The sequence below is a fragment of the Phocoena phocoena genome, chromosome 7 (genome assembly GCF_963924675.1).
Source record: "Phocoena phocoena chromosome 7, mPhoPho1.1, whole genome shotgun sequence".
Taxonomy (NCBI): Eukaryota; Metazoa; Chordata; class Mammalia; order Artiodactyla; family Phocoenidae; genus Phocoena; species Phocoena phocoena.
In genome coordinates, this window is record NC_089225.1 from 87413891 (window position 1) to 87437901 (window position 24011).

Here is a 24011-nt window from a genome sequence, read left to right on the forward strand (position 1 = left end):
TCCAATGAAGAAATGGTTAAATAAGCTCAAATATATAGTTTGTGTCAAGAGTTTGTGGTCTTGGGAAACTCCTTTGTTATACAGTTACCCGGAAAAAAAATCAGATAATAAACTTATATATAAATTGGGAATGCAAATATTCAAAACAGTAGGAAATGATACATAGAAATAGAGTGAAAAGAAATACATGAAATACAGTGTTTCTTTTTGCTTGGTGGGAATTAGGGAATTTTTTTCCTTCCTTTTTTGTATTTTACACATTTTCCAGATATTTTCTATAAAAAGTTTAACATTTTATTAAGAGAAAATAATATGTAATAAATGTTTTAAAACAGAAACAAGAGACAAAGTCAGGGTGTGGGAAGTTGCAACAATAAGAATAAGTTGAGTAAGATGCAAAATTAATAATTTGTAAAAACCTGTCAGTAAGCTGAGGATGGCAAGAAGTCTAAATAAACTTATTGCAGAAGTGGGAAAGCCCTTCTTATGAGAGAAAAGACCTATGGCTGCATTTATCCCTGGCTCTGCACCAGAAGAGGAGCAACCAGGCTATGGAAGGGGATAAAAAGAAAAGAACCAGACTTTTAAAACAACTTTTATCAGACAAGGACTGGAATAAGGGCTTAGAATTCCAAGGAATGAACCCCAGTCACAGTGAGCTATTACCCATCAGCCAGTTCTTTCCCATAAGCCTTCACTGAGTGTCTAGAGCCAGTGTGCCAAAGGCTGGGGTGTAGCAGGTGAGCCAAGAGAAATTTCCCAAGATGTGCGTAGGACCCTCCCAGAATGAGAGGTAGTTGTAAGCTGAAGGCATGGCATGGAACAGAGGAGCTAAGAGACATCTCTTGGGGTATCTGTGGCTCTCTTTAAGTGCATGACTGCTGCAGCTCATAGACCAGGGGGAGGGCAGGAAAGCTGAGACAAACCCCCAAGATGACAAATCTCACTAAGTGAAAGGCAGCAGCCTGACAAAATAGAGCTGAGAAAGATCTTTCCTAGGCACATGATGTCTTCATCCAAAGCAAGGCAGTGGCTAGCTGAGAACTGGAGCAGAGCAGCATAATGGAGTGACATCTTCTGAGATGCAGAAAGCCCAGGGCAGAGCTGGAGAGCAAAGTGAAATTTCCAGCAGCTCCAAAGCTGATGGATGGTTCACAAAGCAGAAAGAGTCCTGTGGCTTGGAAAACTGTCAGATGGACTAAAACCCATATACTGGCCACTAGAGGCTGCTGGTGCTCAGATCCCACAATCTGCTGAAGGAAAAGTCTCGAATCTGCTCTCAAAACCTAAAATCAGGATAAAGGGAATCATAAAAACAAAAAAACCAAAGCACTGCAGCAAACCCAATCCCAGTTTAAAAACAAAGTAATCCATCCTCCCAACCCAAGAAGCCTGGTAGAGGAAGAGGACTGCCCTTTTCAGGCTGTTAATATTACATACTCCAGTCCTTACTCTTCTTTTACCTACAATGCCTGTAGTGTAATAAAAAATTACAAGGTAAGGACCCAAAATCTAGAGTAAAAACAAAAGCAGGAAGAAACAGATGATCCAGATGTTGTAATTTGCAGATGAGGACTTGATAATTATTATAGATATGTTAGATGATTTAGTGAAAAATGTGCATAAAACAGGTGGGAAAATCAGCAGAGAAATGAAAACTTAAAGAAAAAGGAAATTGTAGAATTGAAATATTCAATTAAAAAATGAAGTTATTTGATATGCTCAACAGCAAACTGGACACAGCATGATAAAGATCAGTGAACCTAAAGAGAGGTCAGTAAAAATTATCCAACTGAAGCATTAGGAGAAAAAATAAATTAAAAAAACAGAACCATCTGAGACTGTGAGATAATATGTAATTGTCTAAACATATGTGAAGTTAGAGGTAAAGAGAGAGGGAAAGAATAGGACAAAATAAATATCTGAGAAGGCAATAGCCCATAATTTTCTAAAGTGGATGAAATAAATCAATCCACAGGTTCCAGAGATTCAGCAAATACTATGCAGGGTAAATAAAAAGAAAACCATACTTAGACATATCATAGTTAAACTGCTGTGAATCAAAGTAAAAAGAAAATCTTAAAAGCAGTGAGAGAAAAAGGGCACATTATATTCAGGGGAGCAACAACTAAAAAGATGCTGTGTTTTAGTAATAAACAGTGGAGGCCAGAATACAATGGAATGATATCTTTAAAGTGATAATATTCATTAAGACAGAGGCAAAATAATGATATTTTTCAGACAGAAAATATCCAAGACAGGTTATTTTCATCAGCCTTTCAGTATAAGAAATGCTCAAAAAAATTCTCTAGGCAGGAGAGAAATATACCAGATGGAAGCATAGATTGTCAGAAAGGCATGAGGAGTACCAGAACAGGTGTATATGTGGATAAAAATGGCAGACTAAAATAATAAAACTATATACCTATCCTTATTTATTGCTATGTTTATATCTATCGTTATATCTATAATTTAATTCATTTAAAATTTGTTGACTGCTTAAAGCAAACATAATAGCCTCTTATTGGGGTTTATAAATTATGCAGAACAAAATCTGAAAGGTACAAAGGCTAGGGGAGCAAAATTGAGTACATGATTGTAAAGTTCTATTTATATGGTGAAATAGTTCAATATTACTTAAATGTAGGCTCTAATAAGTTCAGATGCATAACCAAATCTCTATAGTAACTGCTAAAACATAACACAAGTTTTGGGAATTCCCCGGCATTCCAGTGGTTAGGATTCCAAGCTTTCACTGCCAAGGGCCAGGGTTCAACCCCTGGTCAGGGAACTAAGATCCCTTAAGCTGCCCCCCACCCCAAAACAAAACAAGACAAACCCACATGTGAAATACTAAGAAATACTTGATTGATTTCCCCATCCCCTACCCCCCAATAAAAGGTAAGGAAGTAGGTACAGAGGAACAAAGAAGAGATAGGACATTTAGAATGCAAATACCTGTATGTTAGATTTAAACCCAGCCATAGCAATGATTGTATTCAAGGTAAGTGAACTGAACATTTCGCTTAAAAGGCAGAGGTTGTCAGAATGGATAATGAAAGTATGAATCAGTAGTTTGCTGTCTTTGAGAAATATACTCTAAATATAAAGACACAGATAAATGTAATTACCAAGACGGAGGGACATTTCAAATTATAAAGAATCAATTTACCAAGAGGAAATAATCCTAAATATACATGCATTTAGGAGCTCCAAATTACATGAAGCAAAATTTGTCAGAGCTAAAGGGAGAAATAACCAAATTACAGCATGTTGACATTTTAAAGAATGCCATTTTCTTAGTAATTGATAGAACAATTGGACAAAACCTTCTATAGAATATATTTCAAACAATTTGAATAAATTGACATTTGTAGATTAGTATTCACAATAACTGCAAAATTTACATTCTTTTAAAGTGCTCACCAAAGTTTTATCAAGATGGAACATATGCTGGGCTATAAAACAAGTTTCAATAAATCTCAAGATTAAAATCTTATGGAGTATGTTCTCTGACCACAAAAGAATTAATTGAAAATAAATTAAACTATGTATACAATTCATAAATAGTTGGAAATTATGTGACCAATGGCAGAAGTTTGAACTGAATAAATATGAAAGCTCAATATATATAAAAAATTGTGGGAAACAGCAAAATCAGAGTGTAGAGAAAGATTTATACTTTTCAATGTTTAATTAGAATAGAAGAAAGGTGAAAATTCAATGATCAAATCTTCCACATTAAGCTACATAATGTAATACCGAGAGCCACCACCGAAAGCACTATACAAAAATAGAAATCAAAATGGAATTCTACAAAATGTTCAAGTAACCAGGGATGGCAGGAAAAGCAAAACACAGAAATGAAAAACATAACAGAAAATAAAAATATAAAATGATGGACTTAGCCTTAACATATCAATATTATATTAAAAGCAAATGGTCTTAATATACCAATTAACAGAGATTGAAAGAGTCTATAAAAAACATGACCCAACTTTGTATGTTATCTACAAAGTTTGAAACTCTTTTCAAATATGGTATATGTAGGTCACATGCATATCATGCAGTACTATGTAGCAATAAAAAAGAACAAACTTGGTATGTGTAACAACTTGAATGTATCTTGAGGTTATTACTCTGAGTGAAAAAAACCAATCTCAAAGATCATGTTCTGTATGATTTCATTTCTGTAACATCTATGAAATGACAAAATTATCGAGATAGAAAACAGATTAATGTTTGGCAGGTGATAAGGATGGTGGAGAGGAACAGGGTAGGTATGACTGTAAAGGAAACAGCACAAGGAACATCTTTGTGGTGATGGAATAGTTCTGTATCTTGATTGCAGAGAAGGTTACAAAAATTTTCGTATGTAATAAAATGACACAAAACTGTAAACACATGAACTGCACCAATGCCAAATTCCTGGTTTGATATTTTAGTGAACTTATGTAAGATGTAAGCATTGGAGGATACTGCGTGAAGGGTACATAGGACCCTTTTTACTATCTTTTCCACTTCTTTTGAATCTAGAGTTATTTTAAAATACAAAAAAAAAAAAGGAATGAACCATTGATTAATGCAACAATATCAGTGAATAGCAAAACAGTATATTGACAAAAAGAGTATATACTATATAATTCCAAGAAATATAAGAACAGTTGAGAAATACATGAAGTACATGAACAGATAAAGCCAATTTGTGGTGACAGAAATTGGAACAGTAGTTACCTGGGGGTGGATGGTGGGTGGATTTTTGACTAGCAAGTGGCACAACGAACTTGGTTTGTCAAAACCCATCAAACTGCTCATTTTAAATCTGCACATTTTGTTTCATGTAAACTACAGCTCAATAAAAAAGCTAAAGAAAACTAGAACTAATATTCCAAAAGTGACATATTTTTTTTACCAGTTTTAAAATAGTCTGTAATATGTGTTTTATTTACTCCAAATATCACATGTTAGATATACAGTTCCAATTAGTTAAAATGAACACTGTAAAAATACATGAAGTAAATTTTGTAACATTGAATTTGGCCTCACTTAAGCAAGAAGAAATGCCAAATATTTTAATTATATCTTTAACCCTGACTTGAATTTAGGGAGTAAAAGGAAGGCCAGAAAAATAACCTGTATATTATACGAATGTGGTCACACGTTGCCTATCTTTAAGGAGGTTAAAAGCATGATTTTTGAGTTTATCTACATCAAATTATTTGTTCAAACCTGCTTTTCTGATTAAATCTGTTGCCCTCCAGCAAGAATTCTTTGAACGCCTCTATGTCATGTACACTATTGGTTACTCTGTCTCCTTTGGATCTCTGGCTGTGGCTATTCTCATCATTGGTTACTTCAGGTGAGTGATTCCCAGTCACTTTCTCCATGAAGGGGTAGTTCTGTTTCTTATTCATCAAAGACACAGACCTCTCATAATCTGTACCTCCAAATACTTTTCCCAAACACAAGTTTCTGAATTCAGCCTAGTGTAAAATTATTTGACTTTGTAGTGTAAAATTATTTGACTTTGACAATTTATTTTTGATGAAAAATTCAGGGTTCTTCTTTGTTGTTTGTTTGTTTAAAAACTTAAAGCATCAAAGCAGTATGAAACCATTAAGCCAATAGATCTGCACTGTAGTATATTTTTGCAAAGTGACGCAGACTATTGTCAAGTGAGTTACAAAAATTTTCACTCATGATGTAAAGACTTATTTCACGTTTCCCAAGTGATTTTGGTGCCATAGGACAGAAATTCATTTAAAATAATCTCTAATTGATTTGATATCATATATAAAGAAATAGTATATATTGCTTTTGCTGTGGTTTAATTTTTATCCACTTAAACTTTTGTCTAATTCAATTCAACTTAATCTAAGTCAACAAAGAATTTTGAAAGCCAATATGGAGATAAAACAGTGAACTACATGTATAGGCTGATGCTTGCAGCTGGTTTGTGACACAAATAGCTGAGAAAACAATGAGTTTACAGTTTGAGAAGTGCTGTGATTCAGGTGGCTTATAGTGATTTGGGAGGACAGAGGAGGGACAAGAGAGAAGACTTCCCAAATGACACATGAGTATACACAAAATTTAACCAAAAGAGGAGACTGAGGAGAGAGTTCCAAACCTAAGTTTAGATCAAGAAAAAACATGGAATATCTGAGAATTGAGAATTTTGCTGTAGGCAGCTGATGGACACTGAGGCTAGAGAGGTAAGCAGCCTGGGAAGGTATTGAGACTTGTATATGGAATCTGAACTTCACCCTAAGAGCCAGTGAGGAGCCATGAAGGATTTTAAGCAGAGGAGTGACATGGAACGTGCATTGTAAGGTGGAGTGTGAACTGGTGGTAGGAAGCCCATTTGGAAGATGCTAGTAGAGTCATCAGGACAAGAAGATGGTGGCCTGGCCTAGGGCAGTGGCCTTGAGGATTGGATAGAAATGGACAGTTTTGAGACATATTAAATTAAGATTGTACAATTGAAAAAATTTAGTGCTAAATTATATGCAGGAAAAGAAGGAGTGAGGTTAGATGATACAATAGAAAATGGAAATAGAGGATTTAGAAATTAACAGAAACTATAACTAAAAGAAAAATTTTATATTTTGTTTCCTATTATCTTACAATCCTCTCTTCCTTGAAACTTCTCATACCTATTTCCTCGTTTACTTTTTTCCTTTGATTTATAGCTGTCTAATGTATTATCTGATGTTTTACTTATTTATCTTTTTATTTTTTGTCTCTCCCTCTAGAATGTAAAGCCACACAAGAGTAGGCATTTATTTTTTTCTGTTTGCTCATTGCTGCACTCTCAGTAGTACTTGATATGTCCTGGTGCTCAGTAAATGTTTGTTGAATTAATAAATAATGACTAGTTGTAATATTCCAACCACTTCCAACAGTTTCTCATATAGTAGTGGTATAGTGGTGTAGTTTATATTTCCAAAGCATTTGCTTTATTGATTTACTAGTCCATTGGTTCAACAAGCGTTTTTCTCTATCATGTGATAGTCCCTTTTTGGTATTGATGGAGGCCAAGTTAAGATATGTTGAAGACCAGAAAAGTAGTATATACACCATTGAGAGAAAATGGCACATTAGATGATTATCAATTAAAATATTACTAGTACTGTAATGCAGGTTTCATAAAGGGCTTTGGGAATACTAAGGAACTAGTCTAAAACTAACAAGATAAGGGAGAGAGATTTCCCAGAACAACTGGTGTGTGAGCTGATACTGAATGATGAGAAGGAATTTGGCACATTCCAAATGATGGGAACAGAATGTACAAAGGTCAGAGGCACAAAGGAGCAGAGTATACACAGGGAATATAGAAGGGTCCCATATGAATGCAGCATTTGATGCATAGGGAGGAGTGGCCATATGGGAATGGCCAGGGAGAAACTAGATTTTGTAGCATTAGGTTTTACAGGCTCTTGTCAAGGGCTTTGAATTTTGTCTTATAAGGTAGTGTACAGGGAGCCAATGAAGTTTGTGAATAGAAGGGTAACACGATCACATTTGTGGGGTTGTAGAGGGGTTCCTCAAAATAACCTCGTGAAGTTGGCTTGGCAGGGATGATCTCATTTGAGAGACAAGAAACTGAAGCTCAGTGTTCAAAGTCACAAGGTCATAGGTGGTCCAGCTGGAAACAGAACCTTCATCTTCTGGCTTGGATCCAGAGTTCATTCCATTACATCAAAGTTAGCTGTGGTTGTTCAAAATAATAGATAGATATTTATGAGAATAAAAGTTACATGAAATTTCAGGAGGATACAAATGACTAAGTAATAATTCCTCAGTTTACATAATAGTTTATCAGAGTATTTAACAGTAGATTCTTTCTATATAATGAAATATAAAAATATATTACTGGATTAAAACATTTCTTCTTTTTCTTCTGGATTAAAACATTTATTACTTCCTTATACTTGAGTACTTTGTCTTTTCAGAAAGAGACATAGTATCAGTGTGTTCATTGTACACGAAAGCTCAGCTTTTTTCATAGTCAAGCAATGGTAGAGCTGGGCCTTTTGACCAGATTATACATCCCTTTTCCTGGTGTTTTTGATTTTGTTTTAATCAAACTTAAAAGAAATCTTTTTTTTTGGAGTTACCTTTTTGTACTAGTTGATGCTGCTATATCTACTCCTGAGTATGTTACTGACTTAACTTGTGTCTAAGATCCTTTTATAATTCCAAAGTTTTTTATATTAAAGGAAGCTTGTTTTCTCTCTAACATTCCTAGGAAATAAAACTGTGTAATTCTATCAAAATATCTTTTTCATATAGAGAATATATTGAAAATGTGAACATTCCAGTTTTAATAAGGCTTATCCCTGTTCAAGGTGGTTCTCCATCGATTATTTATTACCTTAATATATAGTATAATGTAATGCTATAGTATAATGTAGCATAATATTTAACACTGCATAATCTGGATAACCATGGTAGCTGATCAGGATAAATTTGAAATTAATTCTCAAAAAGCTACATTTTAGTTTTTGACCCCAATTGTTCCTTTGTTCAGGTTTATTTCTTCTTTTTTGGGAGGAGTTTGAGCTCATTTATGTATTTTCTTTCTCCATTTCTAATTTTATTCAAATCTAAATACTGAATATTTTCTCTCCATAGACGATTGCATTGTACGAGGAACTATATCCACATGCACTTATTTGTGTCTTTCATGCTGAGAGCTGCAAGCATCTTTGTCAAGGACAGAGTGGTCCATGCTCACATAGGAGTAAAGGAGCTGCAGTCCCTGATAATGCAAGATGACCTACAGAGTTCTGTAGAAGTGCCTCTTGTGGACAAATCACAATATGTAAGTGTTTTCACCATGAGCCCTTGCATGGCTCACCACTTTCAAAAGTAAAAAGCCCACCTGCAAGACCAGGAGCTTGGGATTTAAAAACCCAGGGCATTTAGTTCCTTTATTGTAGCCTCAAAGACTTTTTCCCAAATAAGGTTCCATGGTACTTGATTCTGCTCTTAAACGTCCTGTTGTTATTTAGTAAGTAGAATCACCCAATAATTCAGTTAATGAGAAGCATTATCACCATTGAAGCAATATATCTGGAAATTAGGTAGAATAGATTGATTGTATTGATGGTGTGAATTAATGCTGTCGGTATCTTTGCCCTTTGCCCTGTAGATCGTTGTTGTCTCTGCTGATTCTAATTCTGGATTGGCTTTGTGACTTTTTAAATGAACTAGAATGAAGTAGGTGTGATGGTGTGTCAGTTGAGGGTAGACCTCTATGAGTGAGCCTAGCCAAGATTAGCTGAGCTTTGCCCAAATCAGCAGAATCATCTAGCCAATCAATCGATTCATAAGACATATTAAATGTTTATCATTTTAAGCCATTAACTTTTGGGGCATAAAAAAGACCAGAATGAAATAAATTCATGGTAGAATGATGGTTAAGTTTTCCTCTTTATGCTTTCCTTTACTTTCCTAATTTTCTCTGATGATCAGGTATTTTTATAAACAAGAAAACTTAAGGAAAAGTGATTTCTTGTAACTTCTAAAGGAATAAAAATCTTATTTTAAAAATAGAATCAAGCCAGCAGTCTTAGAAATGCTATGTTAAAATAACTTTGTTCTGGTCTCTTTCAAAAGTCTTGGCCTTCCCAGGTATAAGAGATATTAGATTATAAAAAAATAAATGGAGGAACTGCTTTTTAGTGGTCTAATGTTGGAACCAGTATGATTAGGAATTCTAATATGGTGCAATGTTGGTTTATTTGTAAACAGATTGGGTGCAAGATTGCTGTTGTGATGTTTATTTACTTCTTGGCTACAAACTACTATTGGATCTTGGTGGAAGGCCTCTATCTGCATAGTTTAATCTTTGTGGCGTTCTTTTCGGACACCAAGTACCTGTGGGGCTTCACGTTGATAGGCTGGGGTAAGGCATTTCTGTCTCCTTTCCTTTTCAACTGGATTATGGATTGTAGGGCTTTCTGTCTTGCCTGTCATTAGCATTCTTTCTGTCATTTTCCCGAAATAATCCCTCCCTATTCTATCTTTATCCTTTCTTTCTCTTTAATTATTCAGGAAATGTGTTAAGATCAAGTCTATAATCCTCCCAGTGGTAACAAACTTTTCACTTTTAATTTAGGGTTAGTGTTCTTAGGCCAGATTCTTGAGAGGATTCTTTGGAGGAAATACCTTGTTAGCCATGCACATTTAGAACTGCTGTGCTCATCGTATCTTATGTCAATATCTTGATTTAACAATAATTTCATCCTAAAAATTTTGATTTTTGAATTTCTAAGCTATAATGATGCACCTTTGATTTGTAATTCTAGGTCATATGATGAGAATGCCAGAAAGGAATTTATAGGACCATCTTGACTGCATTTAACAATGCAAATTACAAACTAATTACGTAGATGTCTTTTGGAAGGAAATAATTCAAATTACTTGCGGCATAAATAATTTAAAAAAAAGGATATTCAGCTCACATTCCAAAAATGCCTTGTCAGTACTAGAGGGATTACTGAATTAGGCACTAACTCAATGTGATGTGGAGAAAGGATGTTGTTCGTTTGTTATAATTTAAGAAAAATTAAAACTCATACGTGGTTAAAATTAAGAAGTCTCAATATTAACAACTGCTATTTTAATATCCAAATTATGACGTGCTCAGCACAGGGAAAAAAATCAACTAAGTGGCTCAAGATTAAATTTGAAGGTTTTTTTCCCCATCAAAATAAGAATTTTTTGGCCTGTTTTGTCTTAATATTGTCTTAACATTTGAAAACATGAAGTAAAGGATATTGAATTTCCTGTTAGTTAATAACCTTTAAGAAGACAAAGGGTCAATTTACTGTCAAGCGTTAATTATTATGAAATAATAATTGTTGTGAATAAAAATTTATGAAAGCAGTTTGTTTTTAGGCTCTCCCTTATCTTTGACTAACAGTTACTAAAATAAAAAAAGATACACTTTGGGGCTTCCCTGGTGGCGCAGTGGTTGAGAGTCCGCCTGCTAATGCAGGGGACACGGGTTCGAACCCTGGTCTGGGAGGATCCCACATGCTGTGGAGCAACTAAGCCCGTGAGCCACAACGACTGAACCTGCGCGTCTGGAGCCTGTGCTCCGCAACAAGAGAGGCCGCGACGGTGAGAGGCCCGCGCACCGCGATGAAGAGTGGCCCCCGCTTGCCACAACTAGAGAAAGCCCTCGCGTAGAAACGAAGACCCAACACAGCCAAAAATAAATAAATAAATAAATTTATAAAAAAAAAAAAAAAAAAGATACACTTTATTTGTTTAGGGTTCTTTGGAAATTTTCTCAACAGTTTTTGTAGTTTGCCTTCAAGGCAAAATTATATCTGTGTACCCACATAATTACTAGAAGTTAGTAAAGATGTTGATTGAAAATTCAACAATGAATTTGTCTGAGTTCCATTTTATTTTTTGGTTTTCTATGACATTGGTCACACTAGTAATAAACTTGTTTTTCTTTATTTACATATTGGTTTGATAGCAAATTTCCCCGTCAGCTCTTATTTGGGCTGTATCACTCAGTCTGTCGCTCTGTAAAATCAGGAGTTTGCCTCACTGAAACCCAGGAAACTAGTTTTCAAATCTTTCTATGAAAATGAGAATTAAAAAAAAACAGTGAGGGTTCCAGTGAGCTTCTATGTAAGTATGAGGTTCTCACCTTCCTTTACAACTTTAATTATTTGTCCACAAAATTTTGTCATAAGAGTGACAATTACAGTAGAGAAGCATCACAACTTGAAATCCTCATTTCACCAAATGGTTTAAGAACATGCATGAAAGCAAGTAGTATCTACATGGAAGATCACTTTACAAAAAGCATCTTACATGCAATATTATGTAATTAACCACAATTAAAACAGTAACAAGTAATCTTTACAGAGTTATGGTGCTATAGTTGGTCTATCTTCCAGCTTCTCTCTTTGCAACTCCAAAACAATAAATGCTCTAGGCTAGGGCATATATTATTAAAAAATAGTAATATTCTTTTTTTTTTTTTTGCGGTACACGGGCCTCTCACTGTTGTGGCTTCTCCTGTTGCGGAGCACAGGCTCTGGACGCGCAGGCTCAGCGGCCATGGCTCACGGGCCCAGCCACTCCGTGGCATGTGAGATCCTCCCGGACCGGGGCACGAACCCGCGGCCCCTGCGTCAGCAGGCGGACACCAGGGAAGCCCCCCAAAATAGTAATATTCTTTTACGAATTTCTCTCTGCTACTGAAGTAAATATCCAAGTCTATTTGATTAATAGACTATTTTCTCTTATCTCAACACTGAGAGTATGATTTTAAAATATCATTTTTATTTCAGACTCATTTTTCCAACTTTCTATAAGAAAAATAAATATCAAGACATTATAGCTGCTTTGCAGGATCCTTTGCTAGACTAATCCATAGTGAACCCAGTTTCATACTTTCTTCCAGTGATTTATTGGCTTCACTAGAGAAGTGAATTTGCTTGGATTCCTTTGTTATTCATTTGGACCCAATTATTATAACTTTAAGCTCTCTTCAGCTAGGTAAATACTCAGCACTTTATTACTCACTTCGTAATGATATATGGAGTTGCATTATTTACATTGATTTTGCTGGTTCTTAATAATAAGTTGGCAAGGAAGGAAATTACCATCTAAAGAGGAACATATGCCATGTCTGCCTTAGTAAATTGAAGGAAGATATTTAAAATGACTTTTTTGTATATCTTTATCACAAAACAAGATGTGTAGAGGAGTAAAGGCAAATTCTAATGATGACTATGCTTCTTTTCTTTCAACTAACCATTTTCTTAATTTTTCCTATCCCTGCTCAATTTTCTCATGAATAAGGCACTTTATTCTCAGTTCCAACTACATATTTAAAAAATATATTTAATTCTATATTTAAAAGGTCAGTCAAAAGGTAACAAACTTCCAGTTATAAGATAAATAAGTACTGGGGATATAATATACAACATAATAGGAAAAAAAGTGTCATTCTTGTTTCTTTATCCTTATTGAATGTGGTAATTTACCTCTGTATTAGCAGCCATTCTTAATTTTCACCTGTCAGATGAGATGCCAGAATGTATGTATTATCATATAAAAACACCTATCCTGGTTATACCACGTAGTCACGTCCCTGCTGCCAAGCTTTCTTGTAGAATATTTTCATATTTTGTATTATCTTAAAATAATCAGGAGAAAAATAATCAGAAAACACTTCCAGTTTTATTATCTCTGTATAAAATTATTTCAATCCAGCAAACATTTTTTGATCATCCATTTGGCAGTATATATAATTGAAATGCAAGATATATGTTAAAGTCCCAGCACACAAGAAGCATGGAGTCTGACCCTTTAGGTTATTTTATTTTTTGTAGGCCTATTCTCATCATATGTATTATATTCAAAATATTTAATTTATAAAATCTGTTCTTCATAAAATTATTTATGATAGTCAATATAACACCTTTATACAATTAAAAATCTTCGTTGTTTGCTTTAAGCTGAATTTAAAAATCTAGAAAAACTGTTTCTCCCTTGCCCTATGATTTTTAATGCCATTATTAATTCTACCTTAAAGTCATCTTAAAGTTAAAATTATATTTAACCATTAGAGTCAATAAGAGATCTATATTTTGGCCCTGCTTTATGAAAGATAAGGAATTTGGTTCTCCCTGCTTTTTCCAGACCTTCAAGATGTAATTTGGGGTTTTACTACTTATCATTAAAAAATTCTACAGGTTATTATCTGTTTAAAAGAAAATAAATTATAGTTAAATTTATATTTGTAACCATTATGTAGATTTATCTCTGTGGGTTCACCCGGTTTCAAGATTCCACCTCCTCTCCACCAATTGATCTACAGTTTCTGCCCACTGGCAATATTTAATTCAGTAAACATTTTCTTTTCTATTGTAGCTCTTCGTTTTAGATTGGTCCTTTTTCATAATGCCTTACTCTTCTTCTAGATCAGATTTTAGACTATGAATTAGATATATTTTTTAAAGATTTCTTTTGTTTACTGTAGTAATTCCATTTCAGGGGAGGGTAACTCTTCTGAAGTTTCATAAATAGACACTCACCTTTGTAACAATGGAAAACTTTAAAGGCTCTGCAGTTTTCCTTACAGAGAGGAAAGACTCATTCAGTATTGGCCTTAGAGTCCTATGAGACTTGAGAACAATTCTATCAAAATTATATAGACGAATTTCTAGGTTCCTCAAAGAATGAATCAGCAAGTGATAGATACTAAATTCTAGCATCCTGCAGTGAGTAGAGAGGGAACTGAAGACATAGCTTGGAGCTTCATGTCTGACCAGTCAACAGACTGGATTCCCAGGGGAATCAAGGTTTCTGGTAAGACATTGTATGTCTGTAGCAAATCTGGGAATCCCCATGTCATGATGGGTTTCTAATTTTTAGGGTTAACTCTACACTTTATGATCAAGCTATGACTTTGCAATGCCACAGTAGCATTTCAGGAGGATGGTAAGGCTGAGGTTGGATTCTATGAAGCCTCTGAAGTGTCCAAAACAAGATAAAATTACATGGGCCAATATGACAAGGCCCTTTTACCCCACTTTGGCTTCAAGGCATCTCTGGCTTATGTGGTGGGCTGCTGTATAAGTTTTCATTTGAAGAAAGTGTTTAATTGCTAAAGTTTTTTTGACTACTATTAGTCCAAACCTTCATTTTAAGGGAGAATAGTAATGAAGCCACACCAAAACTCGAGTCTACTTATTCTGAGACCAGAGATCGCCTCCCTCTGAGAATCACTTATTTATACTGATGTATTTTATGAAAATAACTCAGCTCTTAAGATAAATGCAAATATAGAATAACATTCCAATTTACATTAAATTTACTTAAAGTAACACTTAAATTTAAAATAACGTCTAGATTTCAAAGATTTTTCCCTTTGTTTATATGTTCTTAATTAAATAATAATGTGATACTAAGATTGGTGACCAAAAATTCTTAGAAAGCCTCAAGGTGGTTTCTGTTCTTTATTCCTCCATGGTTGTCTCTGTGCTCATCTTGTGAATGAGGGTCTTCCAAGAGGATGAGAAAAGCAATTTCATTAAGACATGGTGTCTGATATAAAGTATTTGCTATAATTATCATTTAAGACATAATTCCAAATCCAGCACCATTAATCAATGTCCTATATATAGAACATCATTCAGGAAATTGCCTGATCAGGAGATTATAAAGGAAGCAGAAGATGAAGACCTGCAAATGAGAAAATGTGAACATTTTGATCAAAGGCAGACACTTTTTAAAGATAACCAAGGCAGTAGAACGGCAAAGGTATCCAGGTCAGACCTTTTTGAACCATTCTGTCAGAAGGAGCCATGCTGTCTCCATTACATAGTATCATTCTTGTTTTTTCTTCATAGCGCTAATTGATAACTGAAGTTGTGTTATTAATTTTGCCTCCCATACCAGAATATAAGTTTCAGGAAAACAGGAATATTGTTTATTCTGTTCTTTTTTTTACTCATCTGAGACTATATCAGTTCTTAACAAATGAAAAGGCATTTAATAAGTGCTTAGTGGATATATGTTTATACAGATGGATGGATAGGTGGACTAGATAAATAGAATAGCAAACTGAACCTAAGAATTAACCAGAATTGGGTAAATCTCTTTTGACAAAAATTTCCTAGAACATAGAATTCGAGCAGAATTTTTAAAAAAGGAGTTATATAAAAACAATAAATAAAATTGGAATATAGAGTCATAAAATTAAATAGCCACACAGGCAGGCTGTGGTTAAATTCAATTAGATCACTAAGGAGAACAAAGAAATTCCCTTTTGTGGGATATCACCTTATTTTAATTTTTTTCTGAAATTTTTTTCATCTGAATCTATTTTTATGTTTACTTTTTTTGCTTAGAAAATATATCTGAAAATTTAGAAATGTATTTTTTAAAAGGTAAAGAATATTGTGTTAAAACATGTTCTGAGTTAAATTTTTTTTCTCTCTTTGTAAGGTGCTTCCTATGGTTTCTCTTCCTTTTTTTTAAACTTCTTTCTAAAAGGCCACATAATGAAGAGTTATCCATTAAATCCTTTGATCTTCTATTGCAGTGCTGCATAAAAGTTATGGTTTGTGATTTTTTTGTGATGTCAGAGTCCAGGTATAGCGTGAACTGAGGAGTCAACCTTTACTGGGGGCAAAGGACTCATGGAAAGTCAGTATAATAGAGTTGATGTTGCAAGCTCATAGGTATTTATTGTTTATGAAGGACAAATATGTCATGCTCAAATCATCAAACTAATATAGCACCACCCTTTGCTAAGCTTTCAGTGCTTGCAAATGCTTCTGTCTGGAGCCGATACAAACAAAAAAAGAAGGGCTAAACTGATCAAAACTTCCTAATTTTGTAACTTGCGGTATAGCCTCTCTATGCCTTCAACTTTTAGAATGAGAAAATTTGAGTATTTTAGAACAACAGCCTTCCTGCCACTTCTCATGAGTCCCTCTTGTTGCTTCACTCCTCTTGGAAAGCATGTGGCTTTCGGCATTTCAAGAGGCAAAGTTGGATGCACCGACCACCGCCTGCCTTTGACCCCGGGAACTTCAGTCCCCTCCATACATGGCTTAACCTTACACCCTTCAAAGGAAAATAGAGCCAGTCTTCATCTTTAGATTTTTGAGAACGAATAACATCAGTGTACCACTACCTTCTCAAACGGACAAGATGAAAATTAAGTGGACTTTTCATATTCACATAGCAACATTTTTCATGCCTGTTTTTCTCTCTCACCTTTTAATAGTATATTTTTATGTGATGAATATAAGAAAAAAATCCCTTAATCTCAAAAGAAATATGGTCTCTGAATCCTCTTCTGATTGCAGGGTTCCCAGCGGCATTTGTTATAGCCTGGGCTGTGGCACGAGCAACTCTGGCTGATGCAAGGTGAGTGGAAACAAGAAGAGGTAAAGCAAGAGCCTGGGGTTTTCTCAAGACTTGCTGCTGTTCTTGATGACATTGCCCTTTAGGGACGTTATGTGGGAAATTACCTTGTAGCCTCTGATACATTACCAGCAAGCTATCCATCCCAGAGTCATGGGACAGAAAGACTCACAGGCCCGATTAGGATGGTCATAAACTCCATGGTTTATGAAATCAATTTGAAACATACAGTGAGAAGCAAAGGGAAAGAGATGGGTAAGTTAACACACTTAGGATATCATGCACACAGGTGAAAGGACTGCATGCACTACCTGAGTCCTGGGATAGGCAGTGCTCGTATCTCCTCTCGGTCTCTCTCTCACTCTCTCTGCCACATCAGCATTCCCCACTGATGGTGTGGTTATGAGGACCGGAAATGTGGTTGCAACAAGGGGACCCACAGACAGAAGGTGCCTTGGGCCGGAGACACACACTTGCTGTCTCAGAGAGATATAAGGGCAAGTTCACTTGGCCATGGCTCTAGCTTGCCACTTAGCCTGCTGAGCAGCTCTGGGTTTTTTTTGCATTCTTTGGGCAAAAGATATGTGGCCATGGGTTCCACCAGTCAGTGGCTGAATTAAGACATCAAGACTATCAAGTACTTCCTGCATATTTGGGGATACTTTGTGCCTCTTATATATTATTTAGTGCTCAGTTGCCCCAGATATTTAGTACCTGTGCTTAACATGCATGTGCTCTACTTACTAACTACTGATCTACATTTAATGCAAACTGTAGGTTTAATCCACCCCGTTTGTTCTCTTGTCTTCTATAGCGTAATTAAATATTCTTAAATGATAAAAAAAATGCACATTAGAAGTGGAATCCCTCCTAGGGAATCACTAGCCCCCCAGTTGTCTGTTTCTCTTTGGGTGCTACGTGATGAATGGAGACTGAAACATTCATTTTTTCATATTATTTCTGTTTTTAGTAATAGTGAGTCAAAGAAAGTAAAGGAGAACATGGAGAAGCATTCAGTGCCTGCTCTTTGCTTTCATGGTCAAACGTATTGCTTGGAATGAATTGTGTCTCCCCAAAATTCATATGTGGGAAGCCCTAATTCCCAGTATGACTGTATTTGGAGATACGGCCCTTAAGGAGGTAATTAAGGTTAAATGAAATCCTAAGGGTATGGCCCTGATATGATAGGATTAGTGTCTTCATGAGAAGAGACGCGAGGGAGCTCCTTCTCTCTGTGTATGAACATGAAGTAAAGGTTTTATGAGTACACAGCAAGATGACAGTGCCTTGCATTTTGATCTCAGACTTTAGCCTCCAACTGTGAGAAAATAAATGTCTGCTGTTTAAGCCCTCAGTCTATACTATATTGTTATGGCAGCTCGAGCAGACTAATACACTTATGATACATGAAAAGGCAATTTAAAGAGAGACAGTTTTAACTTATAGATGTAGTAATGCTGAGCATTCTTCCCTGTTAACAGAATACAGTTTAATATCCACAGATCGTGTACATCTCCTGACAGCAACTCCTTTTTGTTTGCTTCTTTCTTTCTTTGAGCCCGTACCTTTGTTTTGAGTCATTGAGTATTTCCTTCAGAATCATTTTGTCAGTTGTGCAGTGAAAAAAATGCCACATCATGTGAGCACCTGAATTCTACAAAGAACGTACCACTGTTCCCCCAAATCTGAAGTCTACAGATCATTATCTTTAGGTGCAGCCTTGCTCCAGAACTCCCCATTCATCAGCTTTCCCTCAGTTCTAGAACTTAACTGGCTTTGCTTTTTTTTTTTTAAAACATCTTTATTGGAGTATAATTGCTTTACAATGGTGTGTTAGCTTCTGCTTTATAACAAAGTAAATCAGCTGTACATATACATATATCCCCATATCTCCTCCCTCTTGCGTCTCCCTCCCACCCTCCCTATCCCACCCCTCTAGGTGGTCACAAAGCACCAAGCTGATCTCCCTGTGCTATGCGGCTGCTTCCCACCAGCTAGCTATTTTACATTTGATAGTATATATAAGTCCATGCCACTCTCTCACTTCGTCCCAGCTTACCCTTCCCCCTCCCTGTGTCCTCAAGTCCATTCACTATGTCTGAGTCTTTATTCCTGTCCTGCCCCTAGGTTCTTCATAACCATTTTTTTTTAAGATTCCATATATATGTGTTAGCATATGGTATTTGTTTTTCTCTTTCTGACTTACTTCACTCTCTATGATAATCTCTAGGTCCATCCACCTCACTACAAATGACTCAATTTCGTTTCTTTTTATGGCTGAGTAATATTCCATTGTATATATGTGCCACATCTCCTTTATCCATTCATCTGTTGATGGACACTTAGGTTGTGGCTTTGCATTATTGTTACTGAGCTGAACTTTGGGTTCACTCACCCGATGAGCAGCAAAGCGAATCTACTGACACTGGATTGTAGTGAGGAAAAGTACAGCTTTTATTTGCAGGATGCAAAGCAAGGAGAATGGGCAACTAATGCTCAAAAGACCTGAACTCCCTGTTGCTTTGGAGCAAGGGTTTTTAAGGCAACATTAGGATGAGGGTCACAGGTGCATGGTTAGCTCAGGGACATTCTTCTGACTGGTTGGTGGTGAGGTAACAAGGTGATGTTTTAGGAGTCTTAATCATCAGTTTTCTGGTTCCAACCAGTCCAGGGTCTACATGCTTGTGGTCAGCATGTAGTCAACATCCTCCACAGGGTAGGGGTCTTAGTTTCTGCAGAACAACGCAAGATATGCATCAGATTGTTACCTGTATCCCTTCAGGAGGAACTAGGAGTCCTGTGACTCTGCTCTTCAAGCTATTACTACTTTTCTTGCTTGACTGCTTTTCCTGTGTTTCTGCATTTTCTCACTTCACTAATTAGTAACTGTTTGAGTCTGCTCTTTGGAACTTGGGGAAACCCTTGGAGACTAAAGCTTTTTTCTACAAACAAGAAGTGGGGACACAGAGGGGCTTGTACCCAGTAGGGTCCCGCAGGGTTTCATTTTTACTTACTTTATCTCTTTATGCCATTTGGATTTGTTGACAATTGGGGGTTAATGTTATCTACATTGTTATCATTATTGTTACATTTACCCAGTGATATTGGAAATCTCAAAGAAAACTTGCAGCATTGCTGTTTGATTTCTTAGAGGAGGGAGGGAGGTTGAGTCAGTAAAGAGGTACTAAATAATGATAAATAATTTTACCCTGAGATGTGTAACCAAATCACTTAGATTTGGAATTTTAGAGAAGGTAGAAGGGAAGGCATTGTTTGGTCCAATCCCCACATTTGAGAGATGAATAGAATGAGACCCAGAGATATCAGGTTACATCTCCAAAGCCTACAGCTAGCCTGGAGCAATTTTGACTCATTCATCCATTCAACAGCTATTCCAGGCCTTGAGCAAGGAAAGAAAGCAAATATATTCATAGTACATTTTATATTGAATTAATTAGTTTTCTTAGTTATCTTGCATTTTTTTAAAAATCATAAACTAGATATTAAATCATTAATAATCCTGTCTTTTTGCTGAAAAAATAAATATATGTTTATCATTTTTGAGAAAAAATCCATTAGGTATGTAATACTTCGAAAAATACAACTGATACTAAATATTGCCCTAAACCAGATGTATTAATGTAAAAATATTAAATATAAGTTAGATCATGTGACTCTTCTGCATAAAATATTTATTCCTACCTTACTTAGAATAAAATCTTGAATTCTATAGTGCCCTGATCTGAGTGTGATAATTGGGTTAAGGGGTCATTTTATATTTATTTTGCATAGAAAATAAAACTGTATTACCACATTCATGGCATGATTTTATAGTTGCCAGATTTGATTTCTCATGAAATTTAGCTTGTCTAAGTTAAAAAGTTTTTGTGGGTTTTCTTGAGTGTCGTCATCTGACCTATGTATAGTGCCATGTCACAAAGTTCAAGTGGAGAGAGCAGACTTGGAGCATCTCCAAAGGACAGATGGGGCCCCTGCTCATGTCTCTTATAGTTGCGATTTATAGTTTTCTAATCTGGCCTTTCAAAGCTAGAACTCTGACTTTCTCTGTATCTTAGACATTTAGAGATAAGCAGATAAGACCCAGTTTTAGAAGGTACTCTAAACTCTATAGAATATACAAAAGAAGTCTCTTCCAGTTCTAAAATTCTATCAAAGTGTTATTTGACTAAGGTAGGGTAAGATAATTGGGTAGTTTAGATGGGACAAATGACTTAAAAAGTGAATAATTTTGTTTTTCTTTTTACTTACAAAAGCAAAAACACCTTACAAGATAACTTATTACCTTCTCCCTGCTCATTCAAAGGAGATAAGAGATGCCAGCAGGAACCTTAGGGCTTGCAATTGAAAGGACCAAGAAAAGATACACTCCATCATTCCTAGGAAATCTGCATGGCTCTCAGGGAACTTCACTTCCTCTACTCTTATCAGAGTATGAGTTGTGGAGACAATACAGTATTCAATGAATATAATTCCCTGGATCCCTCTGGTGGAAAAATGCATTTCCTGTTTCCAGTCCTGGCTGCAGGAAATCATACTTTCTAATCTGTCTGCTTTACCATTCAGCATACAGACTACTGTGTTTCATGCTCTACCATTCAGAACTACGTTTTTACCGACATTTAGTCCTGCATTTCCTAGAGTGTTAAAATTTATTTAAAAAAATCTGGACAGAGGGTAGTTTCTCAGCCATATTAACAAACATGGTGTGAGCTGGGACATTGAAGGATTAATGAAAAATAAGGATTAATAGCATTTTCTTTAAAATATCTGAAACCTCAGTTGCCTCTTATCAAAGGGCAAATTTGAAACTTTGACATTGAAAATGATCAAAGTCAAGTTTTTCCTGTTTTTAGAAGTAGCTGGTTTGACCTACTTCCAGATAAAAGTATTTTGTAGAGCTGAAATTGTGTAATTGAATTCTGGTGTGTTAGGAGACACCACGATGGAATGTCATTGAAGCAAAGAGGGAAGATTATGAAGATATTACCAGATGTCAAAGCTGAAAAGAAAATTTATGAAATCCAAATTTATGAAATCCAAAATTTAGTGAATCAAAGTTCAATTTATATTCTCACAATATGTGCCACTTTCCTTACAGTGGGAAGCCTTCTTAGCGTGGTGTGATAGATGTTTTGCACGACTCTAACACTTTTATCTTTCTTGTCTGGCTGAACAATGTGGAAAATAGATGCATACAAATAATATGGGCAATGTTCAATAATGTGTAAACAAGTAAGGTGTATGCAAGTATAAAATGTCCCTGTGTTTGATTTCCATTCTTATTCAGTCTTCAAGCCCATTGACTTTGCAGATTTCAGTGTGGCTGGACCAGAATTACACTTTGGTCTAGGGGTCTGTTTGATTTAACTGTGGTACCTCCTTCCAATGGAATGCTGAGCTACTAAGCTCTCTTGGTACTGATATAGAAAGAAATCAAAAGTATACTATTAAAAGGAAAGGGCAAGTTACAGAACAGAGTGTACATTGCATTTTTGTAAGATGGGGAAAATAAGATTATAATATTTGTATGTGTTTGTATATGCAAAAAGAAATACTGAAAGCATGTACAATAAAGTAATAAAAGATGTTACCTGTAAGGAGAAAGGCAAGGTCAGAGGTATACAGGAACATGGGGAGGACTGAGATGTCTCAATGTCTATCTTTTTATATAGTTTGTTTTTTGAAATGAGAATGTATTGCCTATATACAAAATTATATTTAAAAAGTATGTTGTTATTACATGTGTACTGAAAATGTTTTACCTTCAAGGAATAGTTGAAATAGCTTTTTATTATCCATAATTTGTTCATTAATTTAAAAGTAACTTTCTTAATAAGTTTATTATCCAGAATTTTAAAATTATCATTATATCATTAAAATTTCTTTATAAAATTTCATTTACTGTTACCACAATCAATGCTAGGTTTTGTCTAAGGAGAAAGAAACTGAAGGCTTTTATTTATGTATCTTTAATTTAAAAAAAACCATTTAAAGTGCTACATTAAAGTTTCAAGTGGAACTAGTTTTTCTCAACTCTGTTCCATTTATTCTACTGTAAGACCTTTACCGCAAACCAGATTGGGTGAGGTTGGGTCTAACTTACTTTGAATTCAATTCAATTCAACAAGTGTTTATTGACCTCCTACATGCTATGTACTGTTCTAGGCACTTGTAACAGAAAACAAAAACAACAATGATCCCTGCCTATGTAAACTTAAATTCTAGTTGGAGTGAGCAGGAAGCAGAAAATAAATATAACAAATAAGTAAATCAAATAGTGTTTTTATTAAGTACTGTTAAAAACTAACTTTTTAAAATAGAAGATAAAATCATGATCTAATGCAAATATAAAATGAGCACCTATCAAGATTTTTTAACTCACTAATTAATGAGGAAACCATTAAGATGTTGTAACTTGTTCAAAGGAGAAATAAAAGAATTACATGTTTATATCTAGTAATAGGTACACTGAAATAATTTTACAAATAAATGTAAAAACTGGTCAATATTCACAGATCACTGAGCAATTACATTCCACCAAACACAGCTAATTTTCCTTCCTGTGGACAAAAATCATTTGCATTCAGGTTTCTTCTACATTCCTATCAACAAGAATCATTTGCATGATTGTCAGTTTTCTGTTGCATTTCTGTGGATAAGAATGTACTAATGTCCGTGTTCTACAACCAATGGAGTAAATTCTGAAAGTGAGAGGACTTTCTCTATCAACAAGGTTTAATTGTTATGGATCTTTCCAGTGATAACAAAAATAAAGAATCAGTGGTACCACATTTAGAAGACTAATTTTTTTGTGGCTCTAGAAACATAGTTTTGATTCTTTCATAAAAATAATAAACCACTATTTATAATACTTTACTTATCCCCAAGGAGTAGCTAATAGTATGGAAACCAGGACTGTTACACTTTTTTTTTTTTTTTTTTTTTTTTACTGTTTTGGGTGTTTTAGGAGATTTTATTTTCCCTGTCTACTTGTTTCTTAATCAAAAACCTAGGTCTGGAATTTTTGGTAAAACAAAATGTTACCTCTCACTGCTTATTTGCTTTGCTGA

General features: G+C 35.2%; 1 protein-coding gene across 2 annotated transcripts in view; it reads left to right on the forward strand.

Annotated features, from left to right (window-relative positions):
• Window positions 1–24011, forward strand: part of PTH2R (parathyroid hormone 2 receptor) — a 105638-nt gene that overhangs the window by 53249 nt on the left and 28378 nt on the right. For both annotated transcript variants that reach the window (XM_065880209.1, XM_065880210.1), the window contains 4 exons: window positions 5262–5359; window positions 8638–8827; window positions 9760–9913; window positions 16863–16923. In XM_065880209.1, the coding sequence (XP_065736281.1) occupies window positions 5262–5359; window positions 8638–8827; window positions 9760–9913; window positions 16863–16923 (503 nt within the window). The remainder of the gene's footprint in view (window positions 1–5261; window positions 5360–8637; window positions 8828–9759; window positions 9914–16862; window positions 16924–24011) is intronic.